Source organism: Limanda limanda, chromosome 10, assembly GCF_963576545.1.
Source record: "Limanda limanda chromosome 10, fLimLim1.1, whole genome shotgun sequence".
NCBI lineage: Eukaryota > Metazoa > Chordata > Actinopteri > Pleuronectiformes > Pleuronectidae > Limanda > Limanda limanda.
In genome coordinates, this window is record NC_083645.1 from 27,498,742 (window position 1) to 27,523,596 (window position 24,855).

General features: G+C 42.8%; 4 protein-coding genes across 5 annotated transcripts; all 4 read left to right on the forward strand.

Annotated features, from left to right (window-relative positions):
• The first annotated feature begins 2,194 nt into the window (after window positions 1–2,194).
• LOC133012081 (bifunctional UDP-N-acetylglucosamine 2-epimerase/N-acetylmannosamine kinase-like) lies at window positions 2,195–8,751 on the forward strand. 2 transcript variants are annotated; one of them, XM_061080044.1, is made up of 13 exons: window positions 2,195–2,254; window positions 2,485–2,633; window positions 2,785–3,031; window positions 3,116–3,323; window positions 3,414–3,566; window positions 3,677–3,889; window positions 4,480–4,567; window positions 5,014–5,224; window positions 5,447–5,576; window positions 6,122–6,343; window positions 6,730–6,912; window positions 8,148–8,264; window positions 8,512–8,751. In XM_061080044.1, exons 1-13 carry the CDS (start codon window positions 2,216–2,218, stop codon window positions 8,745–8,747), a joined length of 2,196 nt encoding a protein of 731 aa, XP_060936027.1. In that variant the 5' UTR covers window positions 2,195–2,215; the 3' UTR covers window positions 8,748–8,751. The 2 variants fall into 2 exon arrangements, with proteins under 2 accessions (XP_060936027.1, XP_060936028.1); XM_061080045.1 differs by lacking the exons at window positions 2,195–2,254; window positions 3,414–3,566 and having other exon boundaries at window positions 2,539–2,633.
• A 3,977-nt stretch (window positions 8,752–12,728) lies between these two features.
• Window positions 12,729–13,153, forward strand: LOC133011935 (migration and invasion enhancer 1-like). Its single transcript, XM_061079873.1, has one exon. The coding sequence runs from the start codon at window positions 12,768–12,770 to the stop codon at window positions 13,053–13,055; it is 288 nt and encodes a 95-aa protein (XP_060935856.1). The 5' UTR covers window positions 12,729–12,767; the 3' UTR covers window positions 13,056–13,153.
• Window positions 13,154–17,466: 4,313 nt separating this feature from the next.
• On the forward strand, window positions 17,467–18,585 carry LOC133011503 (minor histocompatibility antigen H13-like). Its single transcript, XM_061079228.1, has one exon. It carries the CDS (start codon window positions 17,467–17,469, stop codon window positions 18,583–18,585), a length of 1,119 nt encoding a protein of 372 aa, XP_060935211.1.
• A 3,490-nt stretch (window positions 18,586–22,075) lies between these two features.
• On the forward strand, window positions 22,076–23,281 carry LOC133011978 (phosphatidylinositol 5-phosphate 4-kinase type-2 alpha-like). Its single transcript, XM_061079929.1, has one exon. The coding sequence runs from the start codon at window positions 22,175–22,177 to the stop codon at window positions 23,267–23,269; it is 1,095 nt and encodes a 364-aa protein (XP_060935912.1). The 5' UTR covers window positions 22,076–22,174; the 3' UTR covers window positions 23,270–23,281.
• The last annotated feature ends 1,574 nt before the right edge of the window (window positions 23,282–24,855 follow it).

Below are 24,855 nucleotides of genomic sequence, written 5' to 3' on the forward strand. Positions count from 1 at the left end.
CTTGATTAATTAATGTTGATGTGTGAAATAAACCTTTTACAGAGGAATTTAGAGGTTTTAATTTTTCTTACAGTATATCGTCTTAATTATTAAAAGATTAACTTATTTGTTTCAGGCTTCTGTAAGTAACACATCCTCACATGTGTGTCCCAGTGTTTTTAATCCGTGTGTGAGGCATGTTTGTCATTGCTTTCTAGTTTTAATTCAGAGAGTGAAGAAGCTGTAAACGAGCGTCCTCGTCATGTGCTCACATGTCGGCCACATGTTTAGATTCCAGAGCGGAACCGTTAACAGTCGCTCGGAGTTAAACAATCCCGGCTGTCATGCACAGGAACTCAACATGAAAGCTGAATACATCAGAAATGGATTTTCTTCCGCCATTGCACATTCAGCCTGTCAACCTGCCGTCATTAGGGGTCAGGCCTGATTGGAAGGCTCTTTTGAAAATCAGGAGTCTGTGATTATTCACTATCATTTAGAGGAAAAGACAAAAGCCTTCAGGCAGTTTTATTTCAAGAAGGAGACAAGGTAAATTGTAGTTCTAAGCTTCTCAGGGAGTGAGAAAAAAAAATTATCATCTCTGTGGGTTTGAAGAGTTTTGACACGTTGTGAGAAGAAGAAAAAAGAAAAAGAGTTAGAGAGGAAAGAGTGGCAGCGGTCTCCTGATTCTGACAGGTGTAATAACTGTAATAACTGGTTAACTTCACTGAGTGTTTCACGTCTGACGCTCGTCCTGATCAGCTCCTCGGCCTCAAAGCGCTTCAGACGGTTTCTGTCTAATTAATTTGAAAGTTAATGGTTTGATTCCACAAAGAAACAACTCATATTTTTAGAAATCGGGTTTGTTGGTCGCCCAAAAATTATTTTTGCACAACCATGGAAACCATGGTGAATGTAATTCTGAATTATCTGTGTCAGTACCAGTAATCAATCAGTCGTACATGTTATCCAGAGGAGAAGGACTCAAACCCATGTGATGGAAACACTGTTTTGAATGTTCATATCGTGCTATTATCTGTAAATAAAAAAACGTGTACGTATTGAACTGTCCTAAAATAAACAAAGGCATTTTGGTATTTAAGAAACCACGAGTGTCTCTTGTCCAGCGTCCTTGAAAGAACAAAAGCTACGATACAGTTTCAATTCAAAACGAGCACCGATCAGAGTGGGAGACAGTGAGGCCCTATTTGAAATTGTAAGGATAATTTATTTTTGAGGGCTTTAATTTTTATTCATATTTGTTGTTATGTGCACTGTGACGATTTTAAACTAAAACATGGTTTCTGTGCTTCGTGACCTGTGTCTCACCTACACCTTCCCCGTCTTGATTCCTGCTTCCGTCCCGCTCGACTGTGCAACTGCAGCCGTGTTCTTCTATCGGCCTAATTACCACAGCGCAATATTAACCTGCAGTACTCTGAGCTGTACCTAATAAAGTGGTAACTAAGTGCGTAGACTGTGTATGTAAGAAGTGCAGCTGTCACTGTATGAAGAGATAAAACACTTTGATTGGCACAGGCTGAGTTTATGTGGAGCATTGTGTTATGTGTTTCTCTAACAAATCAGGATCTTCTTCATTGGGTTTGTTGTCGGTTGGCATCCATCTTCCTGGTAAATTACTGCCACCTACTGGTTAAATCATGATAATAATTATTTAAAGACATTAACGACAGCTTTGATGTCTTTGATATAAAATGTGTGAATACGTGATAAGTAGGGATTAGAGAATTCTAGATCAAAGTCACGGTGAGAGGTATATTACACAACTAAAACTCATTTCAGTCACGTAAACCTACTGTGACGAGCTCTTTGCGAAAACGTGGTCCGGCCGGCTCGCGAGGCTTTGAACGTCACCACATACGTCATCAACTCCACTCCTGCAGTGTCAGTGGTCATAGATCAAAGGAATCTTTATATCTTGCAAAGGTGACGTCTCTCTTTCTCTCTCAGAATTAGGACATTTCCTCAAACCGTGTAAACATTGATGTACGGCGAAGGTTTCATCCTTTGCCAAAGGAAACAATGCTGTCATAACTCCACTGTGTATTGTCCTATCACCACCACACTTCTGTCTCATGATCGGAGTCCAAGCCTGAACAGTTCTGTGTCAATATTTTGACGTTTAGAACAAGGAAAATGTCAAATGTAGTTTCAGAGAGCTGACTACTGTTGTCCCTTTACTAACTAATATAAACAGGAGCTCTACTATCGGAGAATGCAGAGGGTGAGGGAGAAAATGACAGGTCAGAATCAGGTAGGTGAGGAAATACATATAAAATATATAAAAAGGCTTTTTCTGTAGCTGATGTAGAAGGAGGTGTGGAGGTGATCATTTTCCTGCAGACGTCAGGCAGAGTATTATCTTTTGTAAGAATGCTGCTTGATGGGACGTGGAGTTGGCTTTAACGTGTTGTGGGTGATAAATCTGAATCACATTAAATGGTCTCCTGATGCGCTTGTTGGTTTCATCTCTTTTGACTGTAGTTTAAGAGGAGGTTGAGAGTGTGTGTGGCAACATGCAACAGAGCAGACTACTCCAAGCTGGCCCCCCTCATGTTTGGCATCAAATCACACCCTGAGGACTTCGACCTGGAGGTCGTGGTGCTTGGTTCACATCTCATCGATGACTATGGGTAAGAACAACCATTACAACAGCTTCCTTTGAAAAAGCTTGTTGCCCATGTTCTCAAACAGTGACATTGTGTATGAAGAACAGCTTTTCTGTCAGGTTTATCTATCCAGGATTCGTTTGTTACTCGTTTTTTCCTACTTTCCACTCGGCAGGAACACTTTTCGCATGATCGAGCAGGATGGCTTTGACATCGGCTCCAAGCTCCACACCATCGTGAGAGGAGAGGATGAGGCGGCCATGGTGGAGAGCGTCGGGCTGGCCCTGGTGAAACTCCCTGATGTCCTGCAGAGGCTGCGCCCTGACATCCTTATCATCCATGGTGACCGTTTCGATGCACTCGGCCTGGCGACTGCTGCAGCACTGATGAACATTAGAATACTTCACTTGGAGGGTGGAGAGGTGAGGAGGCGTCAGTGTTGAGCAACAGAATAGATCTAATGACTCACTCTGTATCTTAAAACGTGGTCTGGCTTCTTTTTGCAGGTGAGTGGTACGATTGATGACTCGATCCGCCACGCTGTAAGTAAACTGGCCCATTACCACGTCTGCTGCACCCCCCGGGCGAAGCAGTACCTCATCGCCATGTGTGAGGACCACTCTCGCATCTTGCTGGCTGGCTGCCCTTCCTATGATAAGCTGCTGTCAACAAATCACAAAGACGACTACATGGATATTATCAAGAGCTGGCTGGGTACGCAGGGACACACTCATTACACAGTTAGGTAGCGTTACACTTTTGTGTGTGTGTCTGTATGTGATATGTGGTTTGCTCTTGTTGCAGGTGACAAGGTGCAGAGGCATGATTATGTGGTGGCTTTGCAGCACCCAGTCACCACAGACATCCAGCACGCCATAAAGATCCATGGACTAATGCTGGATGCCCTCATCTCCTTCAACAAGAAGACCCTCATCCTCTTCCCTAACGTTGATGCTGGTTAGCTTCCCCTACTATCTGTCTCCTATCATTAAGGTTATTGTATGATTTAATAAAATATTTGAATTGCTTCATTAATAAATATGTCTTTTCCTTTCCTACGTAAACAGGCAGTAAGGAGATGGTGCGTGTGATGAGGAGAAAGGGCATCGAGCAGCACCCCAACTTCCAAGCGGTGAAGCACATTCCCTTTGAGCAGTTCATCCAGCTGGTGTGCCACGCCGGCTGCGTGATCGGGAACAGCAGCTGTGGCGTGAGAGAGGCAGGGGCCTTCGGCACCCCCGTCGTTAACCTGGGAACCAGGCAGACTGGCAGAGAGACAGGTGAGAAAGACAAAACCCAAGATTACATTTATTCCTTCTGTTAATTAAGCTAATCCCTGTGTTGTTATTGTAACGTCTCCGCCTCACAGACGACCGAAATTTCTTCTCTGATTTGTAACTTTATTAAAGTCAACACAAACATGTCACACTTTTTGTTCCTCCTACGACACTCCTCACATCAACAACCGTCTTCCTCATTCACCCCTGACCCGCCAAAAAAACAGCCAATGAGAGCCTGTCATCCCACACAACCCAACAGCTATTGGTCTAGATTAGAACTGTCACATGCCCCCCCCCCGACCTGTTCTCGGACCTTCAGGACATCTCAATACTTATTTAACACGGTGTCCTAACTGAACATAAGTCACAACAAAACATAAGCATAAACCTAACTACCAGTCCGTTACATTAGATAGCTGATTCCATCATTGAACACAGGTTATGTTTTATAATGAATAGTAAAGGATGATGGGCAACTTGAAGACAAAGATACCGCTAATGTGTCAAGATCAATTTCTTCATGTAAGCAACCCAAACGAGTATCATTCTGTTAATTCTAACGGCCTTTTTATGACATTTCCCTCTGCCAGGTGAAAATGTTCTACATGTCAGGGATGCTGATACTCACGATAAGATCTACCACGCTCTGGAGCTGCAGTTTGGGAAGAGATACCCCTGGTATGACCAACGTCCTGCTTGTCTGTCTCACTAAGTCTCTGTCTTGGTCATTCCGATTTTCTCTTGCAGATCCTCTAAATATTGATATAGATTTTTTTTTTTATTCAACCAGAGATTTTTCCTCTGGATTGAATCGCAACATTTTCCATGACATCCTTCACAACCACTCAGCCCACTCTGTCCATTGAAACAACTGTAAATTGCTCAACAGGTTATACTGAAAGTAGGGTTGAAATGAGAGTTGGCAAAATGTAATTGTTATACCAACGCTACACCTCTGTTTTTAGTTTTGCTAAACTAGAAAAAGGCTTTCTGATTTCAGTGTGGATCACGTTTTCTTGATTCTGTGATGCTTTTGCTCACATAAACCTTTAAAAGTGTTGTATATATTTGGTAACATAACCTTTCAGTGATGTCAGCAAAAGTATTTTTCGGTTTCCCGTCAGCTCTAAGATTTATGGCGATGGCCACGCCGTGCCTCGTATTCTCAAATTCCTGCGCACCATTGACCTGGACGAGCCGCTCCAGAAGAGCTTCTGTTTCCCGCCGGTGAAAGACTCCATCTCCCGAGACATCGATCACATCCTGGAGACACAGAGCGCTCTGTCCATTGACGTGGGAGGGACCAACCTCAGAGTGGCTATCATCTGCATGCAGGTTGGCTGCATAGCGACAGACACACCAGTGCATTAGTTCTGATCTAGCTGGATTTTCATGGGCCTTAAGTCTTTAACTTGAAGATATTAGTTTGACTTTGCTATTCGTCTGTCATTTGATCGGTGTACCTCTTTAAAAATACTAATTGATCAATAATTAGTGTTTGAATAAGCCTTTTTTCCATGAAGGTATGTCGAATTCACTCCTTCCCTCTCTGTCCAGGGTAAGATAGTTGAGAAGTACGCTCAGCCCAACCCAAAGACCTTTGAGGCCAGAATGCATCTCTTATTAAAGATGTGCTCTGTTGCCATGCGGGACGCCGTGAGCCTCAACTGCAGAATACTTGGTGTTGGTATGTTAACTCTCACTGGGGTTGGGCCGTTGTTAAAAATCTTCACAACAAGGTGTCGTACTTGACTTGGCATTGACTTAACATTACTGAAAGTGACAGAGAGAGTCAATGAATGAGAGTGTAGCAGCTCCAGTCCACAATTGAACTAAATAAGAAGAGAAGTGAGGGAAGTGGTAACTATTATGTTTTTATTACTCAAACAACACAAGGACCATTGAACTAGATCCACTTCAAATCCTCTTGTTCTCATGAAGTTTGCTGCCTTGGCTCAGCAGTATATGGTTCTCTTAATACTGATGTAATACCATGATGACCCTGACGTTAGCTACCGTTTAATTTGTCAGAACTTGTTATTCTGAAAGATGTCAGCCTAGTCAGTAAACAAAGAATAAAACCTGTTTAAGCTCCTTCTCTGAACTGAACCTTAAAAACCATAAAATGCTTCAACTTAACACACACCGTTATGAAAACACTCCATTATGAAAGATCTTTTTGCAAAAGCTATCATCTCATGGTTTTGTTCAAATGTGTTTTCCACTTCTCAGGAGTGTCCACAGGTGGACGTGTAAACCCACAAGAAGGTGTGGTCTTGCACTCAACAAAGCTGGTCCCGGAATGGTCCTCGGTGGACCTGAGAACTCCGATCTCCGATGCCCTGCACCTCCCCGTCTGGGTCGACAACGACGGCAACTGCGCCGCGTTGGCTGAGAGGAAGTTCGGTCATGGCAAAGGAGTGGAGAACTTTGTGAGCATCATCACAGGAACAGGTGAGGAGGCAGGAATTTATCCAGTTATGTTATTTATGGAATCTCAGAGAGTGAGTAATTGAGTTGAGACTTTTCCCAGCGGCTGTTGCAGTTTCAAAATGAAATCCCGAAACAATTTCCATTATCAAACAATTTTTTCGCAAAGTTATGGACAAACCTTCATATCTTTCCATAGACGAGATTTGACAGTGCTGCTATACAAGCGAGAGCACAACGCTGGAGCAGGAGTCTGTAACCAGAGGCAGAAGCTACTTTCACATGTGCTCTGTAAAACACCATGTGCAAATCTGCAATGCTGTTTTGTACTGAGTTCCTTTTATAAACCAGATCTCCTACTTAACAGCACTGACCGTGTGGGAAAGTTAATATCATGAATGTGTCTGTAGGTATTGGAGGCGGAATCATCAATAACAGTGAGCTGGTCCATGGCAGCTCCTTCTGCGCCGCAGAGCTGGGTCACATCATGGTTTCCTTAGAAGGCCCAGAGTGTTCATGTGGCAGCCGTGGATGCATTGAGGCCTACGCTTCCGGCCGGGCGCTGCAGAGAGACGCCAAGAGGCTGCACGACGGTAGGTGTTTGCTTTTAGTGTTTTCGAACCAGGAATGTGCTAAGACAGGAGAAAAGTCACACCCTGAAAACGTTTAAGTCTTGTTCACCCTCAAATAACATGCATTTCCAAAATAGAGAGGCTTGTGCATGTACGCCTGAATGTTTTTCAGGCGTACAGTTCAGACTCTCGCTTTGTGCTGAACTGAGTAGATAATTTGATACTGACAGTTAGGGTTGCAAAGGGGCGGAAAGTTTCCGGTAAATTTCCGGAAACTTTCCGGAAACTTTCCATGGGAAGTTTAGCTCGGGAATTTTGGGAATTTTGAATTAAAAAAAATACGCAAATTAAACGCTGAGCAATAAAAACATCATGCAAAACAGAGTTTCAACCCTCCACTGTGCATTCTTCCATCACATGCACAGATAACTCCCAGCATGCTTCACTCTACAGCAGGGCTATTGAGGCCTGCTGTAGAGTGCAGGACTAGTCAGGTAAGTTTCCATGATATTACTGGGGAAATATATTAGCATGCTGATTGAGGATTGTTCATCTGTTCATCTAGCCTATTTCCATTCATTTATCCATCAATTGTAAAATATGTTTACAGACGATTCCAATTGTTTGGCTAACTATTTATATCTCTGGCATTGCATTAGTGTTTTTTTACAAACTTTTTTCTCATCTTATTCTACAGAACAATGCCACGTGCACTATCTCATGTGTGGAGACATTTCACCTCATCCAATGTAGAAGGAAAGGCTGTGTACATTTGCAAATACTGTGCAAAGACCAATGTTAAGAATGACACAACGATGCAGAAGCATGTAGTCAAGTGCCCAAAGTTTCCTCAGGGCTCAAATCAGCCTATGACAAAACAAAATGTTCATATTTATGTCTGTATATGACAAGGTAAATACAGTTAGTATAAATTAACAACATCATTTCAAGTTTATTTTTGTTAATTCCCGTTAATTCCCATGGAAAGTTTCCAACTTTTAATATTCCCGGAATTTTGCAACCCTACTGACAGTAGATAATGACATTTTTTTCTGCATCATAAAATTAACATCATTAGCAGTGTTGTGTTGCTGAAAAGGTCTTAGGTTGTATTGTCTTAGGTTGTACAACCAAATAAAGTGGTTGAGGCAGTAAATATAGTTTCTGACCACACATTTTCCAAAGGGCTTGATAGACAGGATCATTCACATACTTGAGGCCTTGTAGCATCTGACTTGAGTGTTGCTGTCTCTCAGAGGACTTGCTGAAGGTTGAGGGGATGGATCTGAAACTTTCTGAGCCTATCACCGCTGCCCACCTCATCAGCGCAGCCAAACTGGGGAACTCAAAAGCCAACGCTGTCCTGAACAGGGGTAAGAGTCCGATCAGACACACAAACACGTACACACACACTCAATTTTGTTTAAAGAGATGAAAGTGCAAAATGTGTTTTATTTAACTGTTAGAGGGTTCAAACAAACCTTCCTTCAAACTACTGCAAACAGCCTAGAGGTGTGTTTGACAGTGACTTACTACATGCATAGTGGAGTGTAGTCAAGTCAATAATACTTGGGCTGCTGGCTATAAAATCAGCTTAAAACAATGTCCTCTCCTCTCCAGCCTGCACAGCTCTCGGCGTGGGCATTGTCAACATCCTCCACGTAGTGAACCCGTCACTGGTGATCCTGTCTGGAGTCTTGGCCTCTTACTACAAGACTCCTGTGCAGCACATCATCACTGAGAGAGCCCTCATCTCCGCCCAGGGCATCAAAGTTGTCACATCAGACTTGGAGGAACCTGCATTACTTGGAGCTGCCAGTATGGTGTTAGACTATGCAACTAGAAGAACATTTTGAAGGAAATAGTTACTACACAAATATTATTTAATTTAATATTCCTCACTCTTTCACCCTGTTAACTGCTGCTAGCCCTTCATTTAAATTTAAATGAATTGTTGTACCATGTTATATGTTATTTTTTTCTTCTATTTTCTATCTTGTATTGCCGGTCTTCTGCGTAGATGTTGCCTGCCAGGTCATAATAATTTCACTGCTCTGATGACGCTAAGTTATTTGGTGCATGTGACAAACTTTGATTTGATTTGCTGAGGACCAATACCAAAAACAGCAAAGCAAGACGGAAAGGAAAGTAGTACCTGTTACGCCTATAGATCTATATAGATATCTGTAACGTTCTGTCATTTTAGTTTGTATTTTTCAGCCTATTTGTTAAGAGTGTTTTCTGTTTCCTGTTTTAATTTGTAGGCCCTGCTCCTCGTGTGTTCTTAACTTCCTGTCTGTGATTGTCTGCCCCAGTCCTCATGTGTTCAAATCCCCCTGCCTTCCCTGTGTCTGTATATAAGTCTCTGTGCTTCCCTTTGTACTGGACCGTTTGTCTTGGAAATGTCGTGATCTCCTGTGCTTCGTCTCCTGTGCTTCTTGTTTTGCATTGGCTCCTGAGCCCCCGTCCTCTGCAACCTTTTGTTTAAAACTCTGCATCCTGGGTCCATCTGCGTCACCAATTCCCTGACAGATATCTCTATATAGATATACTGCCTACATAACAGGAAAAAACTTGGGGGTTGTGAGGAGAATATTTGAGACAGCGCAGAATGCAACTTGGATCCATTGTTTTTTGCATGAAATTAAATCAAAAACAAAAAAAACTTTTTTCAGAAACTGAAATTCATCCCTCTTTGGTTTTCTTTAGCTCTTATTAGGCATCTGAATAAGCAAAACAATTCTATCTGAGCTGTGAGGTCCTTCTAGTCTGACGTTCAGGGCAAGAGTGAGTGAGGTAGTGATGTGTCGGTCGTGAACGATTCGTTCACTATGAACGAATCCTTACAAGGACTCGGGAGTAACGAGTCCTCTCAATGACAGATTCGTTCATTTTCTTGTGGCCGCGCATCGGGACTGTTCCATAGGCTCAGTCAAGGAAGCAGAAATGATTCGTTCACTTCCCTACTGGGTCTTCGGGTACGAGTCTTTGGATAATTTTTCACGTGACCTGCATTGGCTCAGTAGAGGAGCTCTGGAGCTGGAGCGAGGGACGTTCACTGTCTCCCGGAGAAATGAACACTCTGTGTTTTTAGTATAGAAAGAGTGAATTATATTCGTTAACAAGTCATTCAGACTGGTTTTGTTATTTCACTTTACATTAACACTTACAGTTTAGTGCAGTGTAATTGTTTGCCGTGATAATTAAATGCCAGTATGATAATAAGTGACAATTTCAAACCATACAAACTGTAATGTTGTACTGTATTTAATAGGTTTACTTTAAAAAATATGATCTGCAGTAAACTGTAAGTGTAAATAACAAAACCAGTCATTATGACTTGTGAACGAATATAATTCACTCTTTCTATACTAAAAACACAGAGTGTTCATTTCTCCGGGAGACAGTGAACGTCCCTCGCTCCAGCTCCAGCGCTCCTCTACTGAGCCAATGCAGGTCACGTGATAAATGATCCAAAGACTCGTACCCGAAGACCCAGTAGGGAAGTGAACGAATCATTTCTGCTTCCTTGACTGAGCCTATGGAACAGTCCCGTTGCGCAGATCCCCCCCCCCCCCCCTCGAAATGAACGAGTGACTTGAAAAAAGATTTGTTCCTTTTACTGAACGAGATTCAAAGAACCGGGTCGGTAAAAAGATCCGAACTTCCCATCACTAGAGTGAGGAGACTGAGGGCTCCTCTATTTATAAGCTTCCTCTCACAGGCCCCTCCCCCTTGAGATGCCACTGTGATCCTTTAATTCTATAAACTGTGAATAGAAATAAACTAATTTATATTATCATTCATGATACCGTGTATCTATGGATATATTATTGGTCTTAGTGATATATTTAATTATTTATATTCTATTTAAAATAAAATTGTGACTTTAAGCGAATTTCGTATTGATATACTGTGATTGTTTTATCTTACATATCAAATTACATGTTATTTATTTCCTTAGTGTTTATTTGAGATGTCTACGTCCATGTATTGTTTTTGTGATAAATCATGTTGTTATTACTACTTTGTGACGTCTACGAATTGTTTTTTTTGATTGAATTGTGATTTGAAAGGAATTTCGTATAGATAAACTGATTTTTGATTAATGTAATTTGGAGAATATGTTGTACAGAATATCTGGACTTAGATAAACACTGTTCTCAAGTTAGAAGGTTTTAGGTCCATAGATGTTAGGGTTAGGGCCAGGATCCATGGTTAGGTTTAGGCATAGAGATCGTGGGTTAGGTTTAGGCAATAGTAGAGGAGACTTAGGTTTAGGCATGGGTTAAAAATCGTTACGGTTAAGGCAATATGCCATGGCCAGTCTTATTTAGCCTAGTTAGGTTAGTTTTGGCAAGGGTCCATAGTAGTTAGGTTCAGGGCAAGAGTCAAAGGTTAGGTTTAGGAAGAGAGAGTGTGTGAGTTAGGTTTAGGCATTAATAGAGTAGGTTTAGGCTCGGGTAGAAAATGGTTAGGATTAGGGCCCTAGTCCACGGCCAGGATTCTAAACCCACTGTACACTCTTTGAATTGTGTCTCCTGGGAGCTGAGTATTACCTTCATTTTTATTAAATGCCCAGTGTTGTTTAGGAGTCAAGAAAGATTCACAAAATTGTTTAATTTATTAGAAATTCAGGCCAATTGGTTCATTCATGTTTAGGAGGAAGATCCATCTTCTCTCCATTTTCTCTCGTTCTGTATCGGTCCAAGACAAATTGTATTGGAGGTCTGCTTCTCTAAGTGAGTGTGGTCCATGTAATATGAAGTGTTTGACTACAGGAGTATTTGTTTTTTTCTTGTGTCTCAAATTATACCTGTGTTGTACCATTCTTGTGGCTATGGACTTTCTTATTTCTCCTACATATTGTTTTCCACATTTTTCACAGAATATAATTTACGTTGGATGTCTGTGGACTGTGGTGTGAAATGCTGTGAAATTATAAAATTGACCTTGGTGTGTGTGTTTCTGACAAATTCAAGTTTACAAAACACTCGTAATAACATATTGTTTTTCTTGTGATGCATTAGTGTGAGTGTTGCCTTAGCTAGCAGGTCTTTTAATTTTGTATTCCTCTTGTAAATCGAAATAACTTAGAATCTGTAAATTGTTCTTAGGTTTGTTGTTCATGGCTTTCATCAGATCAACTTCCACTTCTGGGAATGTCATCTCAACAAGATGGAGATATTAACTACCTCGGTATATTTGATTTCATCACATGGTGTGACCGTGGCCTGGCGTAGCATTTTGATGACACGCCATCAAAACATGAGGTTCTGTATCTCGGACATATTTTCTCCAATCGAGTCCAAACTAGACATGTAAGGCAAGAATCCCGGCTTGATGACATCTACACAGAAAGCCTGACTTAAGATCACAGCGCCAGCTAAGTGACTTTAATGTCCCAGTGTCAGTGGTGTTAGATTCCTTTGATGTCTTAGATGCAAAGTTGAAAGATTTATACAACCTGAAGGGAGAAAAGTGTTTTTGACCTGAACAGATCTATTAGTCTAGTATTCAAGCAGCTATTTTACAACCAAATCTCTTGTCTGTGTGAGCTTGTTGCTGCCAAATGACTTTTGACCAGATATCAAATCCAAGGCTTGAATAACTTTGTACAACCGTGTCCTGACACACCAGAGAAACCAGGAAGCATCTGTTCCTCCCGGAAGAGACGCAGGCTGAAAACCAGACGATCACATTCACCTTCCAAACCAAACTAAACCAAACCAGACCAGACGTCCTGAGTGAGTCCAGCTACAGGAGAGAAGAGTCAGAAACCCCGCCCAGCTGTCCAGCTCAGCTTTACAAAACCAGCAAACGCACCGAGCCTGACCTATCTCCGCACTGGTGACTGAGCCGGCTGAACACAAACGATGGCGTTGACGATACGAGTTGAATACTGTGGCTCATGAGGGTACGAACCCCGCTATAAGGATCTCGCCGCGGTTGTCAAGGCTGAGTTTCCTGATGCGGACGTGTCGAGCTTCGTGGGAAGAAGAGGCAGCTTTGAGATTGTGGTCAATGGGCAGCTAATCTTCTCCAAAATTGAGACTAGTGGCTTCCCGTACGAGGATGATATCATGGGTGTAATCCAGAATGCCCATGACGGCAAACCTATGCAGAAGATCACCAAAAGCCGCCCACCATGTGTCATCATGTAAAACCTCCCTCTGCAGCACAGAGACAGGCCAGTGCCACAGCAAACTGCCAATACCACCTCTGGCTTAGCCCAACCTAGACCATACAACGCTGTCTAGTACAAACTTCACACAAATGCACTATTGCTGCTGGCTACATTCTCTGATGCTGATCAGCGAACTCTGATCTGACTTTTGTCTCCCCTCTCTGTTCCTGTTGTTGTGCTCCAGGCTGTTAATGATTGCCATGGCCTCACCTTTTAAGGGTTATGGTTTGATGAACCCATTCCTGGTGGTGCTTTATTTTATAGGAACAGAGACAGGGAGATGAGGAGTTGGAGGGAGCTCACATTTATTTGACCACAGCCTTATTGCCTAACATACTCAGACTGCCTATTCTTTTATTTCTATTTTTATTTTTTCATTGATCTCACATGCAAGGAACATTTTTCAGTGAACGCAAGTACAGTACAAAGTAGCTGCACTTAATATTTAAGCATAAAGGGAGACTGTCTCATTCACTGCATCACGTGATGAGGACTATGTTAATGTGACTTGAAAATGATTCCAGATCAGTTTACTGTACAGGTTGTGAACAGAGAAGCAACGTCAATTTGATGTGAAACGGCAATGATAAACTCACAAGATCAAACATTCAATTCCTCACTTGTAGTGCTGCCACTGTTTTGGCCATTTTTTTTAAAGTTAAGCTCCTGTTTATTGAACTTGGTCAGGAACTCGAGCAATCATCTGCAGTGCTTCTGAAGGCCACCACCCACTGGTCTGTCAGATCATACTGAGATGTCTGCTGATTTCCCACAAATCCTCTTCCTCTGTTAACTCTGATGTCCAAACTGTACAATTTCAATAAAGGTAATGGTTATTTCTTTAAAAAAAAAAAAAAAAAAAAAAGGAGAGAAGAGTCAAACTACAACCTGCCGACGCTCCACACACTGAGCGTGAGTTTCACTGGTGATCCTGTCTGGAGTCTTGGCCTCTTACTACAAGACTCCTGTGCAGCACATCATCGCTGAGAGAGCCCTCATCTCCGCCCAGGGCATCAAAGTTGTCACATCAGACTTGGAGGAACCTGCATTACTTGGAGCTGCCAGTATGGTGTTAGACAATGCAACTAGAAGAACATTTTGAAGGAAATAGTTACTACACAAATATTATTTAATTTAATATTCCTCACTCTTTCACCCTGTAAACTGCTGCTAGCCCTTCATTTAAATTTAAATTGTTGTACTATGTTATATGTTACTAAGTAATATATTACTGTTATTTTTTTATCTTGTATTGCCCGTCTTCTGCGTAGATGTTGCCTGCCAGGTCATAAGAATTTCACTGCTCTGATGACGCTAAGTTATTTGGAACATGTGACAATAAACTTTGATTTGATTTGCTGAGGACCGATACCAAAAACAGCAAAGCAAGACTGAAAGGAAAGTATTACCTGTTACGCCTATAGATCTATATAGATATCTGTAACATTCTGTCATTTTAGTTTGTATTTTTCAGCCTATTTGTTAAGAGTGTTTTCTGTTTCCTGTTTTATTTTGTAGGCCCTGCTCCTTGTGTGTTCTTAACTTCCTGTCTGTGATTGTCTGCCCCAGTCCTCATGTGTTCAAATCCCCCTGCCTTCCCTGTGTCTGTATTTAAGTCTCTGTGCTTCCCTTTGTCCTGGACGGTTCGTCATGGAAATGTTTGTCATTATCTCCTGTGCTTCGTCTCCTGTGCTTCTTGTTTTGCGTTGGCTCCTGAGCCCCCGTCCTCTGCATCTTCGTGTTAGCCTCCAGTGTTTTCCCCTGTATGCTTTTGGTTGTTTTCTCTTGTTAAATACTTTTACCTATTAAAAGGACACCTTTTGTTTGAAACTCTGCACCCTGGGTCCATCTGCCTCACCAATGCCCTGACAGATATCTATATATAGATATATAGGGTACATTTATAGAGTGAATGAAAATGTATCGTTGTTAAGGAAAATCTAATATTTTATATATTCTTATTTTGTATGTCCCAATTGTTCACAAACTCGATGAGTTAGTTACAGTTTTACTTTTGTTTCCCACAAAAATGCATTTTGTCACATCTGAGAGAATCACGCCTTGACAAGGTCAAAAACGTCTTCATGTGTGAGGTTGGTACACTGCATGTTGGAACAGTTAAAAGAAAAAGTCCCAGGGCTAGAATCAATCTCAAATCCATTTTCAAGCCAAAATTACCCATTCAACACAGGACATGCCCACTTTACTTGTAATGTGATTTCTCACAGAGAGGTCAGCTAAGAAATGGGAACACTTGTTTCAGATGTGACCAAAACTATTGCTGAAACCTGCCCCTGTATCAACTGCTCTATTCTCCCTACATGCTTTTCTCACTTTTCTTTCAGTCCTATATGGAGTTATTATCTCTTTCTTACATTGATCTCAATTCTGCTTCGCTTAGGAAGGAGAAGTTCACATCGGTTTGACCAAAAGCATTGTGAGGGTGACAATCTTATATTCTGGTTTACTACGCCTCGTTAGTATTTTTATTTTTTTCAGGCAAAACACAAACTGCATGCAATGCTTCAAAATGCATGTGCTCAGGTGCGCTCAGTGCCAGGCAAATGAATTGGCTTTTGAGGCTTTAACATGCTCAAAATCTTACCAAAATTTGAAAGTGGTGAAAATGTCTGTATTCTGGAGGAATTTGTTTAGGGCCCGAGCACTGAGGCCCTATTGAAATTGTATGGATTATTATTAGGGCCCGAGCACCTACGGTGGCCCTATTGTATTCCGAAGAATTTGTATTTCCCTTTGGGGCTTTTTCAGGGCCTAGACATGCTCAAATTCTTACCAAAGTTTGCAGGAAATTCAAAATCCAAAAAAGTAATTGTATTCTGGAGTAATTTGAAATGAGCGTGGTAAAATGGCTCAACAGCGCCATCTAAGGAAAAGATCCTCAGTTAGCTTTCACCGATCTTCACAAAAAATCGTAGCCCAGGTGCATCATGTCAGTTTGCTTTAATGTCACAGTGTCAGTGATGTTAGAGTCCTTTGATGAGTGCGATGCACAGAAAGAAAATATTGTTTTTGACCTGAACAGATCTATTAGTCTAGTATAGTGATAGCGATAGCACCACCTACTGCCAAAAGGAGGTAAGCCTTGTATTAAAACTAAATTCGATCTAGATAAAGTTTTCACTATGGGGTCTAACTTGATGGGGTGGACCGTTATGCGTGATTAGTGAGCTTGGTCCAGCGGTGCATGACAGTCGCAGGAAGTGAAGTGTTTATCCTTACCGCAGTGCGATGCAATGTGGAGACGTGCGCTTGGTCATTGATCACTCTCTCCACCGACCGCAACAGGCTTCAAAATGCGTGTGCTCGGGCCCGTCAGGCCCCCGGACCATGTTCACAATAAACGATCTTCACAAAAATCATTACACATGTGTGTCATGACTAGACAAACAAAATAGTCTATAGGTGCAATTTGAAAAACGCATGACCGTGGCGTGGCGTCAAAGTTTGATTACACGCCATTAAAATCGTAGGATATATAGCGGACATACATGGACCATGAATCCTTTGATGCTGAGCCGTAACCAAACAACTCCACTCCTGCAGTGACAGTGGTCATAGATCATAGGAATCTGTATGTCTTGTTTTCATTATTAAAGCCCGAGCACTGACAGACAGTGTCTTGCAAAGTCGACGTCTCTCTCTCTCAGAATTGGGACATTTCCTCAAACCGTGTAAACATTGGGGTGCGGCGAAGGTTCATCCTTCATCAAAGGAGAAGATGTTGTCAAAACTCCACTGTGCATTGTCCTATCACCACCAAACTTCAGTCTCATGATCAGAGACCATCCTGAACAGCTCTCTGTGTCAATATTTCCTCAGTCATTATTCAGGCAAAAGGCAAAATGCATGCAACGCTTCAAAATGCATGTGCTCGGGCCCGCCCAGTGCTGCTTTGCAGTCCTAGAAATTCTAGAAATTGTATTTATAATTATTATTATTATTATCATCATTACTGAGTTTCTCTCCTCTCGTTTTTATTATTTTTTTTTTTTTCAGGCAAATGAATTGGCCTTTTGAGGGCTTTAACATGCTCAAATTCGTACCAAAACTTGCAGTATTCTGGAGGAATTTTCATTTTATTTATTTCTTTACATCTTGTTCAAACGGATCAGTGTAGGTCAAATCACAAAAGCACAGGTGTGTGTGTGTGTAGCACAATCCAGCAGCACAAACTACAGCCTTCAAATAATCACACAGTGAAGTCAACAGTCTTATCTGGGTTTGGTTTATTTTGTTCTTTATGTTCAAGTATGTGTTGTGTTATTTAATATTAATTTGTTGTCTTTTTGAACGTAGCGACTCTGGAGCGAGCAGCCGCAGCAGCCTCAGAGTGAGCAGGAGCCCGCAGACCTCAGCTGTCCACCACCATGTCCGAGGCTCAGACTGCCCCGGCGCTGAACGCCACGGTGAAGTTCGTGGCCAGCCCGGAGGGCACAGTGCTGGCGTATGGGAGCCTGGTGCTCATGGCGCTGCTGCCCATCTTCTTCGGAGCCCTGCGCTCCATCAGCTGCTCCAAGTCCAAGGAGCTCGGTGACAATGATACCGATTCTGGGTTCAGAAATGCATCAGAAATGCCAGAAAACATCACCAGTCGTGATGCGGCCCGGTTTCCCATCATCGCCAGCTGCACCTTGTTTGGCCTCTACCTCTTTTTCAAGGTGTTTTCTCAAGAGTACATCAACATGCTGCTGTCCATCTACTTCTTCGTGATGGGCGTCCTGGCTCTGTCTCACACTATGAGTCCGCTGATGTCCAGAATCTTTCCAACGTCGATTCCAAACAAACCGTTTCAGCTGCTCTTCACTCAGGGCTCTGGAGACGCCAAAGAGGAAATTGTCAACTATGAGATGGACACCAAGAACCTGGTGTGTCTGGTGATCAGCAGCGTGGTCGGAGTCTGGTACGTGCTCAAGAAGCACTGGATAGCCAATAACCTGTTTGGCCTGGCGTTCGCCCTGAACGGCGTGGAGCTGCTGCACCTGAACAACGTGAGCACCGGCTGCATCCTGCTCTGGGGCCTGTTCGTCTACGACGTCTTCTGGGTGTTTGGGACCAACGTCATGGTAACGGTCGCCAAGTCCTTCGAAGCACCAATCAAACTGGTGTTTCCTCAGGACCTGCTGGAGAAAGGTCTCGGTGCCAGTAACTTCGCCATGTTGGGTCTGGGAGACATCGTGATCCCTGGGATCTTCATCGCTCTGCTGCTGCGCTTCGACGTCAGCCTGAAGAAGAACAGCAGGACGTATTTCTACACCAGCTTCCTGGCCTACATCTTTGGACTGGGCCTCACAATCTTCGTCATGCACACCTTTAAACACGCACAGCCCGCTCTGCTATACCTGGTCCCGGCCTGCGTCGGCTTCCCCGTCATCGTAGCTCTGATCAAAGGAGAGTTCACGGAGATGTTCAAGTACGCGAAGACGCCACCGGAGGAGGAGGCGGCGGCGGCAAATGGCGACTTTTCAGAGTCAGAGAAGGACCAATAACATCCACACGGCCCAGACGTTAGGAGCTGAGAAGACACCTGGATGGCACTAGGCCACCACCAAGGAGCTCTTTATCACACAGCTCAGGAAAACCATCTCCTGCTAGAGTAGATGAGAACAGCCACCTTTAATGAAACCCCATAGGGAACTAGAAAGTCCAACCTACTACTACAACAGCAGAGGACATTTTCAGCTCCATGGACTTGTATTTGAATTCAGTGGGACAAAGCTGGGACATGATGGCACTGCCTACATAACAGGAAAAAACTCAGGGGTTGTGAGGAGAATACTTGAGACAGCGCAGAATGCAACTTGGATCCATTGTTTTTTGTATGAAATTAAATCAAAAACATAAAAACTCAAGGAAACAATCTGAAAATAAAATCAGAAACTGAAATTCATCCCTCTTGGGTCTTCTTCAGGTCTTATTAGGCATCTGAATAAGCAAAACAATTCTATCTGAGCTGTGAGGTCCTTCTAGTCTGACGTTCAGGGCAAGAGTGAGTGAGGAGACTGAGGGCTCCTCTATTTATAGGCTTCCTCTCACAGGCTCCTTCCCTTGAGATGCCACTGTGATCCTTTAATTCTATAAACTGTGAATAGAAATAAACTAATTTAAATTATCATTCATGATACCATTTATCTATTGATATATTATATATTATTGGACTTAGTGATATATTTAATTATTTATATTCTATTTAAAATAGAATTGTGACTTTAAGCGAATTTCTTATCGATAAACTGATTGTTTTATCTTACATATCAAATTAAATGTTATTTATTTCCTTAGTGTTTATTTGAGTTGTCTACATCCATGTATTATTTTTGGGATAAATCATGTTGTTATTACTACTTTGTGACGTCTACGAATTGTTTTTTTTTGATTGAATTGTGACTTGTGATTTGAAAGGAATTTCGTATAGATAAACTGATTTTTGATTAATGTTATTTGGAGAATATGTTGTACAGAATATCTGGACTGAGATAAACACTGTTCTCAAGTTAGAAGGTTTTAGGTCCATAGATGTTAGGGTTAGGGCCACGATCCATGGTTAGGTTTAGGCATGGGATCGTGGGTTAGGTTTAGGCAATAGTAGAGGAGACTTAGGTTTAGGCATGGGTTAAAAATCGTTGCGGTTAAGGCAATATGCCATGGCCAGTCTTATTTAGCCTAGTTAGATTAGTTTTGGCAAGGGTCCATAGTAGTTAGGTTCAGGGCAAGAGTCAAAGGTTAGGTTTAGGAAGAGAGAGTGTGTGAGTTAGGTTTAGGCAATAATAGAGTAGGTTTAGGTTTAGGCTCTGGTAGAAAATGGTTAGGATTAGGGCCCTAGTCCACGGCCAGGATTCTACACCCACTGTACACTCTTTGAATTGTGTCTCCTGGGAGCTGAGTATTACCTTCATTTTTATTAAATGCCCAGTGTTGTTTAGGAGTCAAGAAAGATTCACAAAATTGTTTAATTTATTAGAAATTCAGGTCAATTGGTTCATTCATGTTTAGGAGGAAGATCCATCTTCTCTCCATTTTCTCTCGTTCTGTATCGGTCCAAGACAAATTGTATTGGAGGTCTGCTACTCTAAGTGAGTGTGGTCCATGTAATATGAAGTGTTTGACTACAGGAGTATTTGTTTTTTTCTTGTGTCTCAAATTATACCTGTGTTGTACCATTCTTGTGGCTATGGACTTTTTAATTTCTCCTACATATTGTTTTCCACATTTTTCACAGAATATTATTTACGTTGGATGTCTGTGGACTGTGGTGTGAAATCCTGTGAAATTATGAAATTGACCTTGGTGTGTGTGTTTCTGACGAATTCAAGTTTACAAAACACTTGTAATAACATATTGTTTTTCTTGTGATGCATTAGTGTGAGTGTTGCCTTAGCTAGCAGGTCTTTTAATTTTTTATTCCTCCTGTAAATCGAAATGACTTAGAATCTGTACATTGTTCTTAAGTTAGTTGTTCATTACTCCACTCATAGTAGAGAATGTTGTAATAAAAGGAATCACTTTCCTCAAACTACATTTCTGTAGCAACAGCCCCACACCTTGCAGACATTCATATGGTTTTGAGGAGTGGGCGTGGCAAAATAACTGACTAGCGCCCCCTTTAGGGCAGCCCCAGCACTATGATTGGCCAACATCTAAAAAAAATCGATGGGGACATGTGTCTTTTCATGACAAACAAAAAAGTCTCTCGGATAGATATGCTAGACCAAACAGGAAGCCCGCCATTTTGGCTTTGGTGGTCATTTTGTACAATTTTACTCTGACAAACTTGTCCTATGGCTTTCATCAGATCAACTTCCACTTCTCGGAATGTCAACTCAACAAGGTGGAGATATGAACTACATCGGTATATTTGATTTCATCACACGGTGTGACCGTGACCTGGCGTAGCATTTTGATGACACGCCATCAAAACACGAGGTTCTGTATCTCTGACATATTTTCTCCAATCAAGTCCAAACTACACATGTAAGGCAAGAATCCCGGCTAAGTGACTTTAATGTCCTTTGATGTCTTAGATGCAAAGTTGAAAGATTTATACGACCTGAAGGGAGAAAAGAGTGTTTTCCACCTGAACAGATCTATTAGTCTAGTATTGTGATAGGGATATCACCACCTACTGCTAAAAGGAATTTTGATCACAAACATATTCAAGCAGCTATTTTACAACCAAGTCTCTTGTCTGTCTGAGCTTGTTGCTGCCAAATGACTTTTGACCAGATATCAAATCCAAGGCTTGAATTACTTTGTACAATCGTGTCCTGACAAACCAGAGAAACCAGGAAGCATCTGTTCCTCCCGGAAGAGACGCAGGCTGAAAACCAGACGATCACATTCACCTTCCAAACCAAACTAAACCAAACCAGACCAGACGTCCTGAGTGAGTCCAGCTACAGGAGAGAAGAGTCAAACTACAACCTGCCGACGCTCCACACACTGACCGTGAGTTTAACAAACACCTCGACTCAGAGAGACTGACTGTCTGTGTCACCCCGCTTCACGTTTTTACTGTTTCATGCGTTTATTAATTTAACGACATTTAACGGTTGATGTTTCGCCAGCTGGCTAGCTAGCTAAACGGCTATGCTAACGCCAGCTCAGTGAGAGCTCGCTTGGGGGGTGCGGAGAGCTCCAGGCGGGTCAAGCCGGAGAGGGGACCTGTGATGTGGGCTGAGGGAAGCGTCTGTCTGTCAGGAGAAGGACAGCAGCAGTATTAACTCCAACACGCTGTGTGTGTTTCTCATACTAATCCTCGTCGAGATTCAGGGCCCATAGCGTCTGTCGAGCGGTGTGCAGGGCGTTGGATGAAGCAGGAAAGCATCGGGGCACTTTGATTTGCGAGCAGGCTAAATGAACAGTGTCGGTGTCGCTGAATCGTGAACCGGTGGCCACAGCGCCAGCTCGAAAGGGAGGTCACTCAGTCCAGATTATCTCACAGACTGCATCAACCAGCCAGTTTGCTTTAAGATGGCTTCGGCAATCAGCATTGCGAGCAAGACGAAGACCAAGAAGAAGCACTTCGTCGCCCAGAAAGTGAAGCTCTTCCGTGCCAGCGACCCTCTGCTCAGCGTGGTCATGTGGGGAGTCAACCACTCGATAAATGAGTTAAGCCATGTTCAGATTCCCATCATGCTCATGCCAGACGACTTCAAGGCCTATTCCAAGATCAAAGTGGACAACCACCTCTTCAACAAGGAGAACATGCCCAGCCATTTCAAGTTCAAGGAGTACTGCCCTCTGGTGTTCCGAAACCTCAGGGAGAGGTTTGGCATCGATGATCAGGATTTCTTGAACTCACTGACACGTAGTGCTCCCTTGAACAGTGAGTCCCAGGGACGGAGTGGGGCCCGCTTCCACACTTCTTATGACAAACGCTACGTCATCAAGACCATCAGCAGCGAGGATGTGGCAGAAATGCATAACATTCTAATGAAATACCATCAGTTCATTGTGGAGTGCCATGGCAACACGCTTCTGCCTCAGTTTCTGGGGATGTACCGACTCACAGTGGATGGAGATGAGACCTACATGATTGTCACACGCAATGTTTTCTCCCATCGCCTCTCTATCTACAAGAAATACGATCTCAAGGGTTCTACCGTGGCAAGAGAGGCCAGCGACAAGGAGAAGACCAAGGAGCTGCCCACCTACAAGGACAATGACTTCATCAACGATGGGAAGAAAATCAGCATTGACGAAGAGAACAAGAAAATGTTCCTGGAGAAGCTCAGGAAAGACGTGGAGTTCCTGGCCCTGCTGAGGCTCATGGACTACAGTCTGCTGGTGGGGATCCACGACGTGGAGCGATCTGAGCAGGAGGAGGTGGAAAGCAAGGACAACGCCGCAGACGAGGAGGGAGAGAGTGACGGGGGGGGCATTGGGACGCCCCCTGACAGCCCCAGCAACACGTTGGACAGCAACAAGCCTCTGTCACCTGGAGAGTTTGATCCCACCATCGATGTCTATGCCATCAAAAGCAATTATAGTGCTCCCAAGAAGGAGGTTTACTTCATGGCTATCATAGACATCCTGCAGCATTATGATGCCAAGAAGAAAGCTGCCCATGCCGCCAAGACTGTCAAACACGGGGCCGGGGCCGAGATCTCCACCGTGAACCCGGAGCAGTACTCCAAGAGGTTTCATGATTTCATCACCACTATCCTGTCATAGCCTCCAGGAGCCTAGGGGGTCACAGAGGCACATCGGGGGGGGGGGAAAGGGAGGACAAGTGGGGAGCAGGGCCGAGAAGAGTAGAGAAAAGTTAAACCCACGGAGAGGCTGAATTAACACAGTGCTGTGATGGCTTTGTATCGCTCTCCCTCACTCGTTCTCCTCATCACGCCCTCTTTGTTTCTCTCTTTCAGTGGGGGTGCTTTGCTCTACGTTTAAAAACATCATTTGTTTACATTTAACCTCTTCCTCTGAGTTTTGTTCATGTGTTACTTTGGATAATAAGGGTGTCAAAAGCAAGTGTTCAAGTCATTACTTTTTTTAAAATTTGTTTTGTATGTGGTTGTTTATGTGGGAATATGGATGATTTTTTTATTGCCTCTAACATAACATCCAGCACCCTGCATTTTTTTTCTATAAATCAATGTGTTAAAGGTAGGATGTATATGAGCGGTTGAGCTCGGTGGAAAAAACTCTCAGGAGGACTTGGAGAGAAGGTGTAAGATGGGAATTTTTATTGTCCCATATATAAGGCCGACAAGGCAGAATTAACAAGGTAAATAGAAAATAAAACAAAAGATCGAAAAAACAAACACTTGGAAATAACTTCCTAGACTTATGTCTTCCCATCAGCAGCCTCCTTTACAGAATGAACAGACCGGCTTAAATGGGACCTAACCCCGCCCCCACAATTGGAACAAACCAACATAGTATCAAACACAGGGGTGTCACAGGTAAGGCAATCCCTGAAGCTTTAACAGCTTATACAGCAAATTTCCAATGGTTGGAAAAATACCCGGCAACATATTTACCAAACAATTGCTCCATGAAGGCATAGCCAACTAATTATAGAACAGCATAAACAATATTAGAACTCCACGGGTTCACTTCCGGTTACCCCGGAAGTCGAGCGCCTATTTACATCCGCATCACGGACTGCTCGCATTTCCCAAACAAACAAACACGAGACACTGAACAACGGTAAGACAAACGCTGTGTAATATGGAATTAATGTGAGATTTTAAACTAAATAAACGGAACATTTATAACACAACACATTGTATGGCGTGGTGATTTTAATAGAAAACCGACGGGTACAAAGGTATTTAAACTGTAGTGGTGTAATGGTTGAAGGAAGCTTTTGCACTATGCACGGAAAAGTTTGGATGAAAAATGGACGGGTTAACAAACATAAACACGGTATACGGACCCGGACAACAGACACGCAACACATACAGTTAACATTTGTAATGAATACACGTGTAAACGGGGCAGTGTGTTACTGCCATGACGGTCGCCGTGCGCACCGTCACACAATGATGTTTATATCCGACTTTTCCTTTATGAGGTTCAGGGGGCGGGCCAGGGGGGTTGTGAAATGATACAGAATGCAGGGGTCAGAATTCGGCTCAAGGTTCCTCTTGCAGAGAGAAAGCTTGAGTATGATGTAAACAAAAGGACGTTTAGGTTGCGACTTGTCTAATGCAAATTTATTTCAGGAAGTAGGAAGCAGTCTTCCAATAGGCCAACAGCCAGACCCCCACTCAAATGCTGTACAAGTTCTTAGCCTAAGACAAAGCAAATCA

Coding starts and splice junctions, on each gene's coding strand:
- LOC133012081 (XM_061080044.1), top strand. CDS start 2,216: ATGCAGAGGGTGAGGGAGAAAATGACAGGTCAGAATCAG. Junction 3,324..3,413: donor TATTATCAAGAGCTGGCTGG/GTACGCAGGGAC, acceptor CTCTTGTTGCAG/GTGACAAGGTGCAGAGGCAT. Junction 6,913..8,147: donor CGCCAAGAGGCTGCACGACG/GTAGGTGTTTGC, acceptor GCTGTCTCTCAG/AGGACTTGCTGAAGGTTGAG.
- LOC133011503 (XM_061079228.1), top strand. CDS start 17,467: ATGTCCGAGGCTCAGACTGCCCCGGCGCTGAACGCCACGGTGAAGTTC.
- LOC133011978 (XM_061079929.1), top strand. CDS start 22,175: ATGTGGGGAGTCAACCACTCGATAAATGAGTTAAGCCATGTTCAGATT.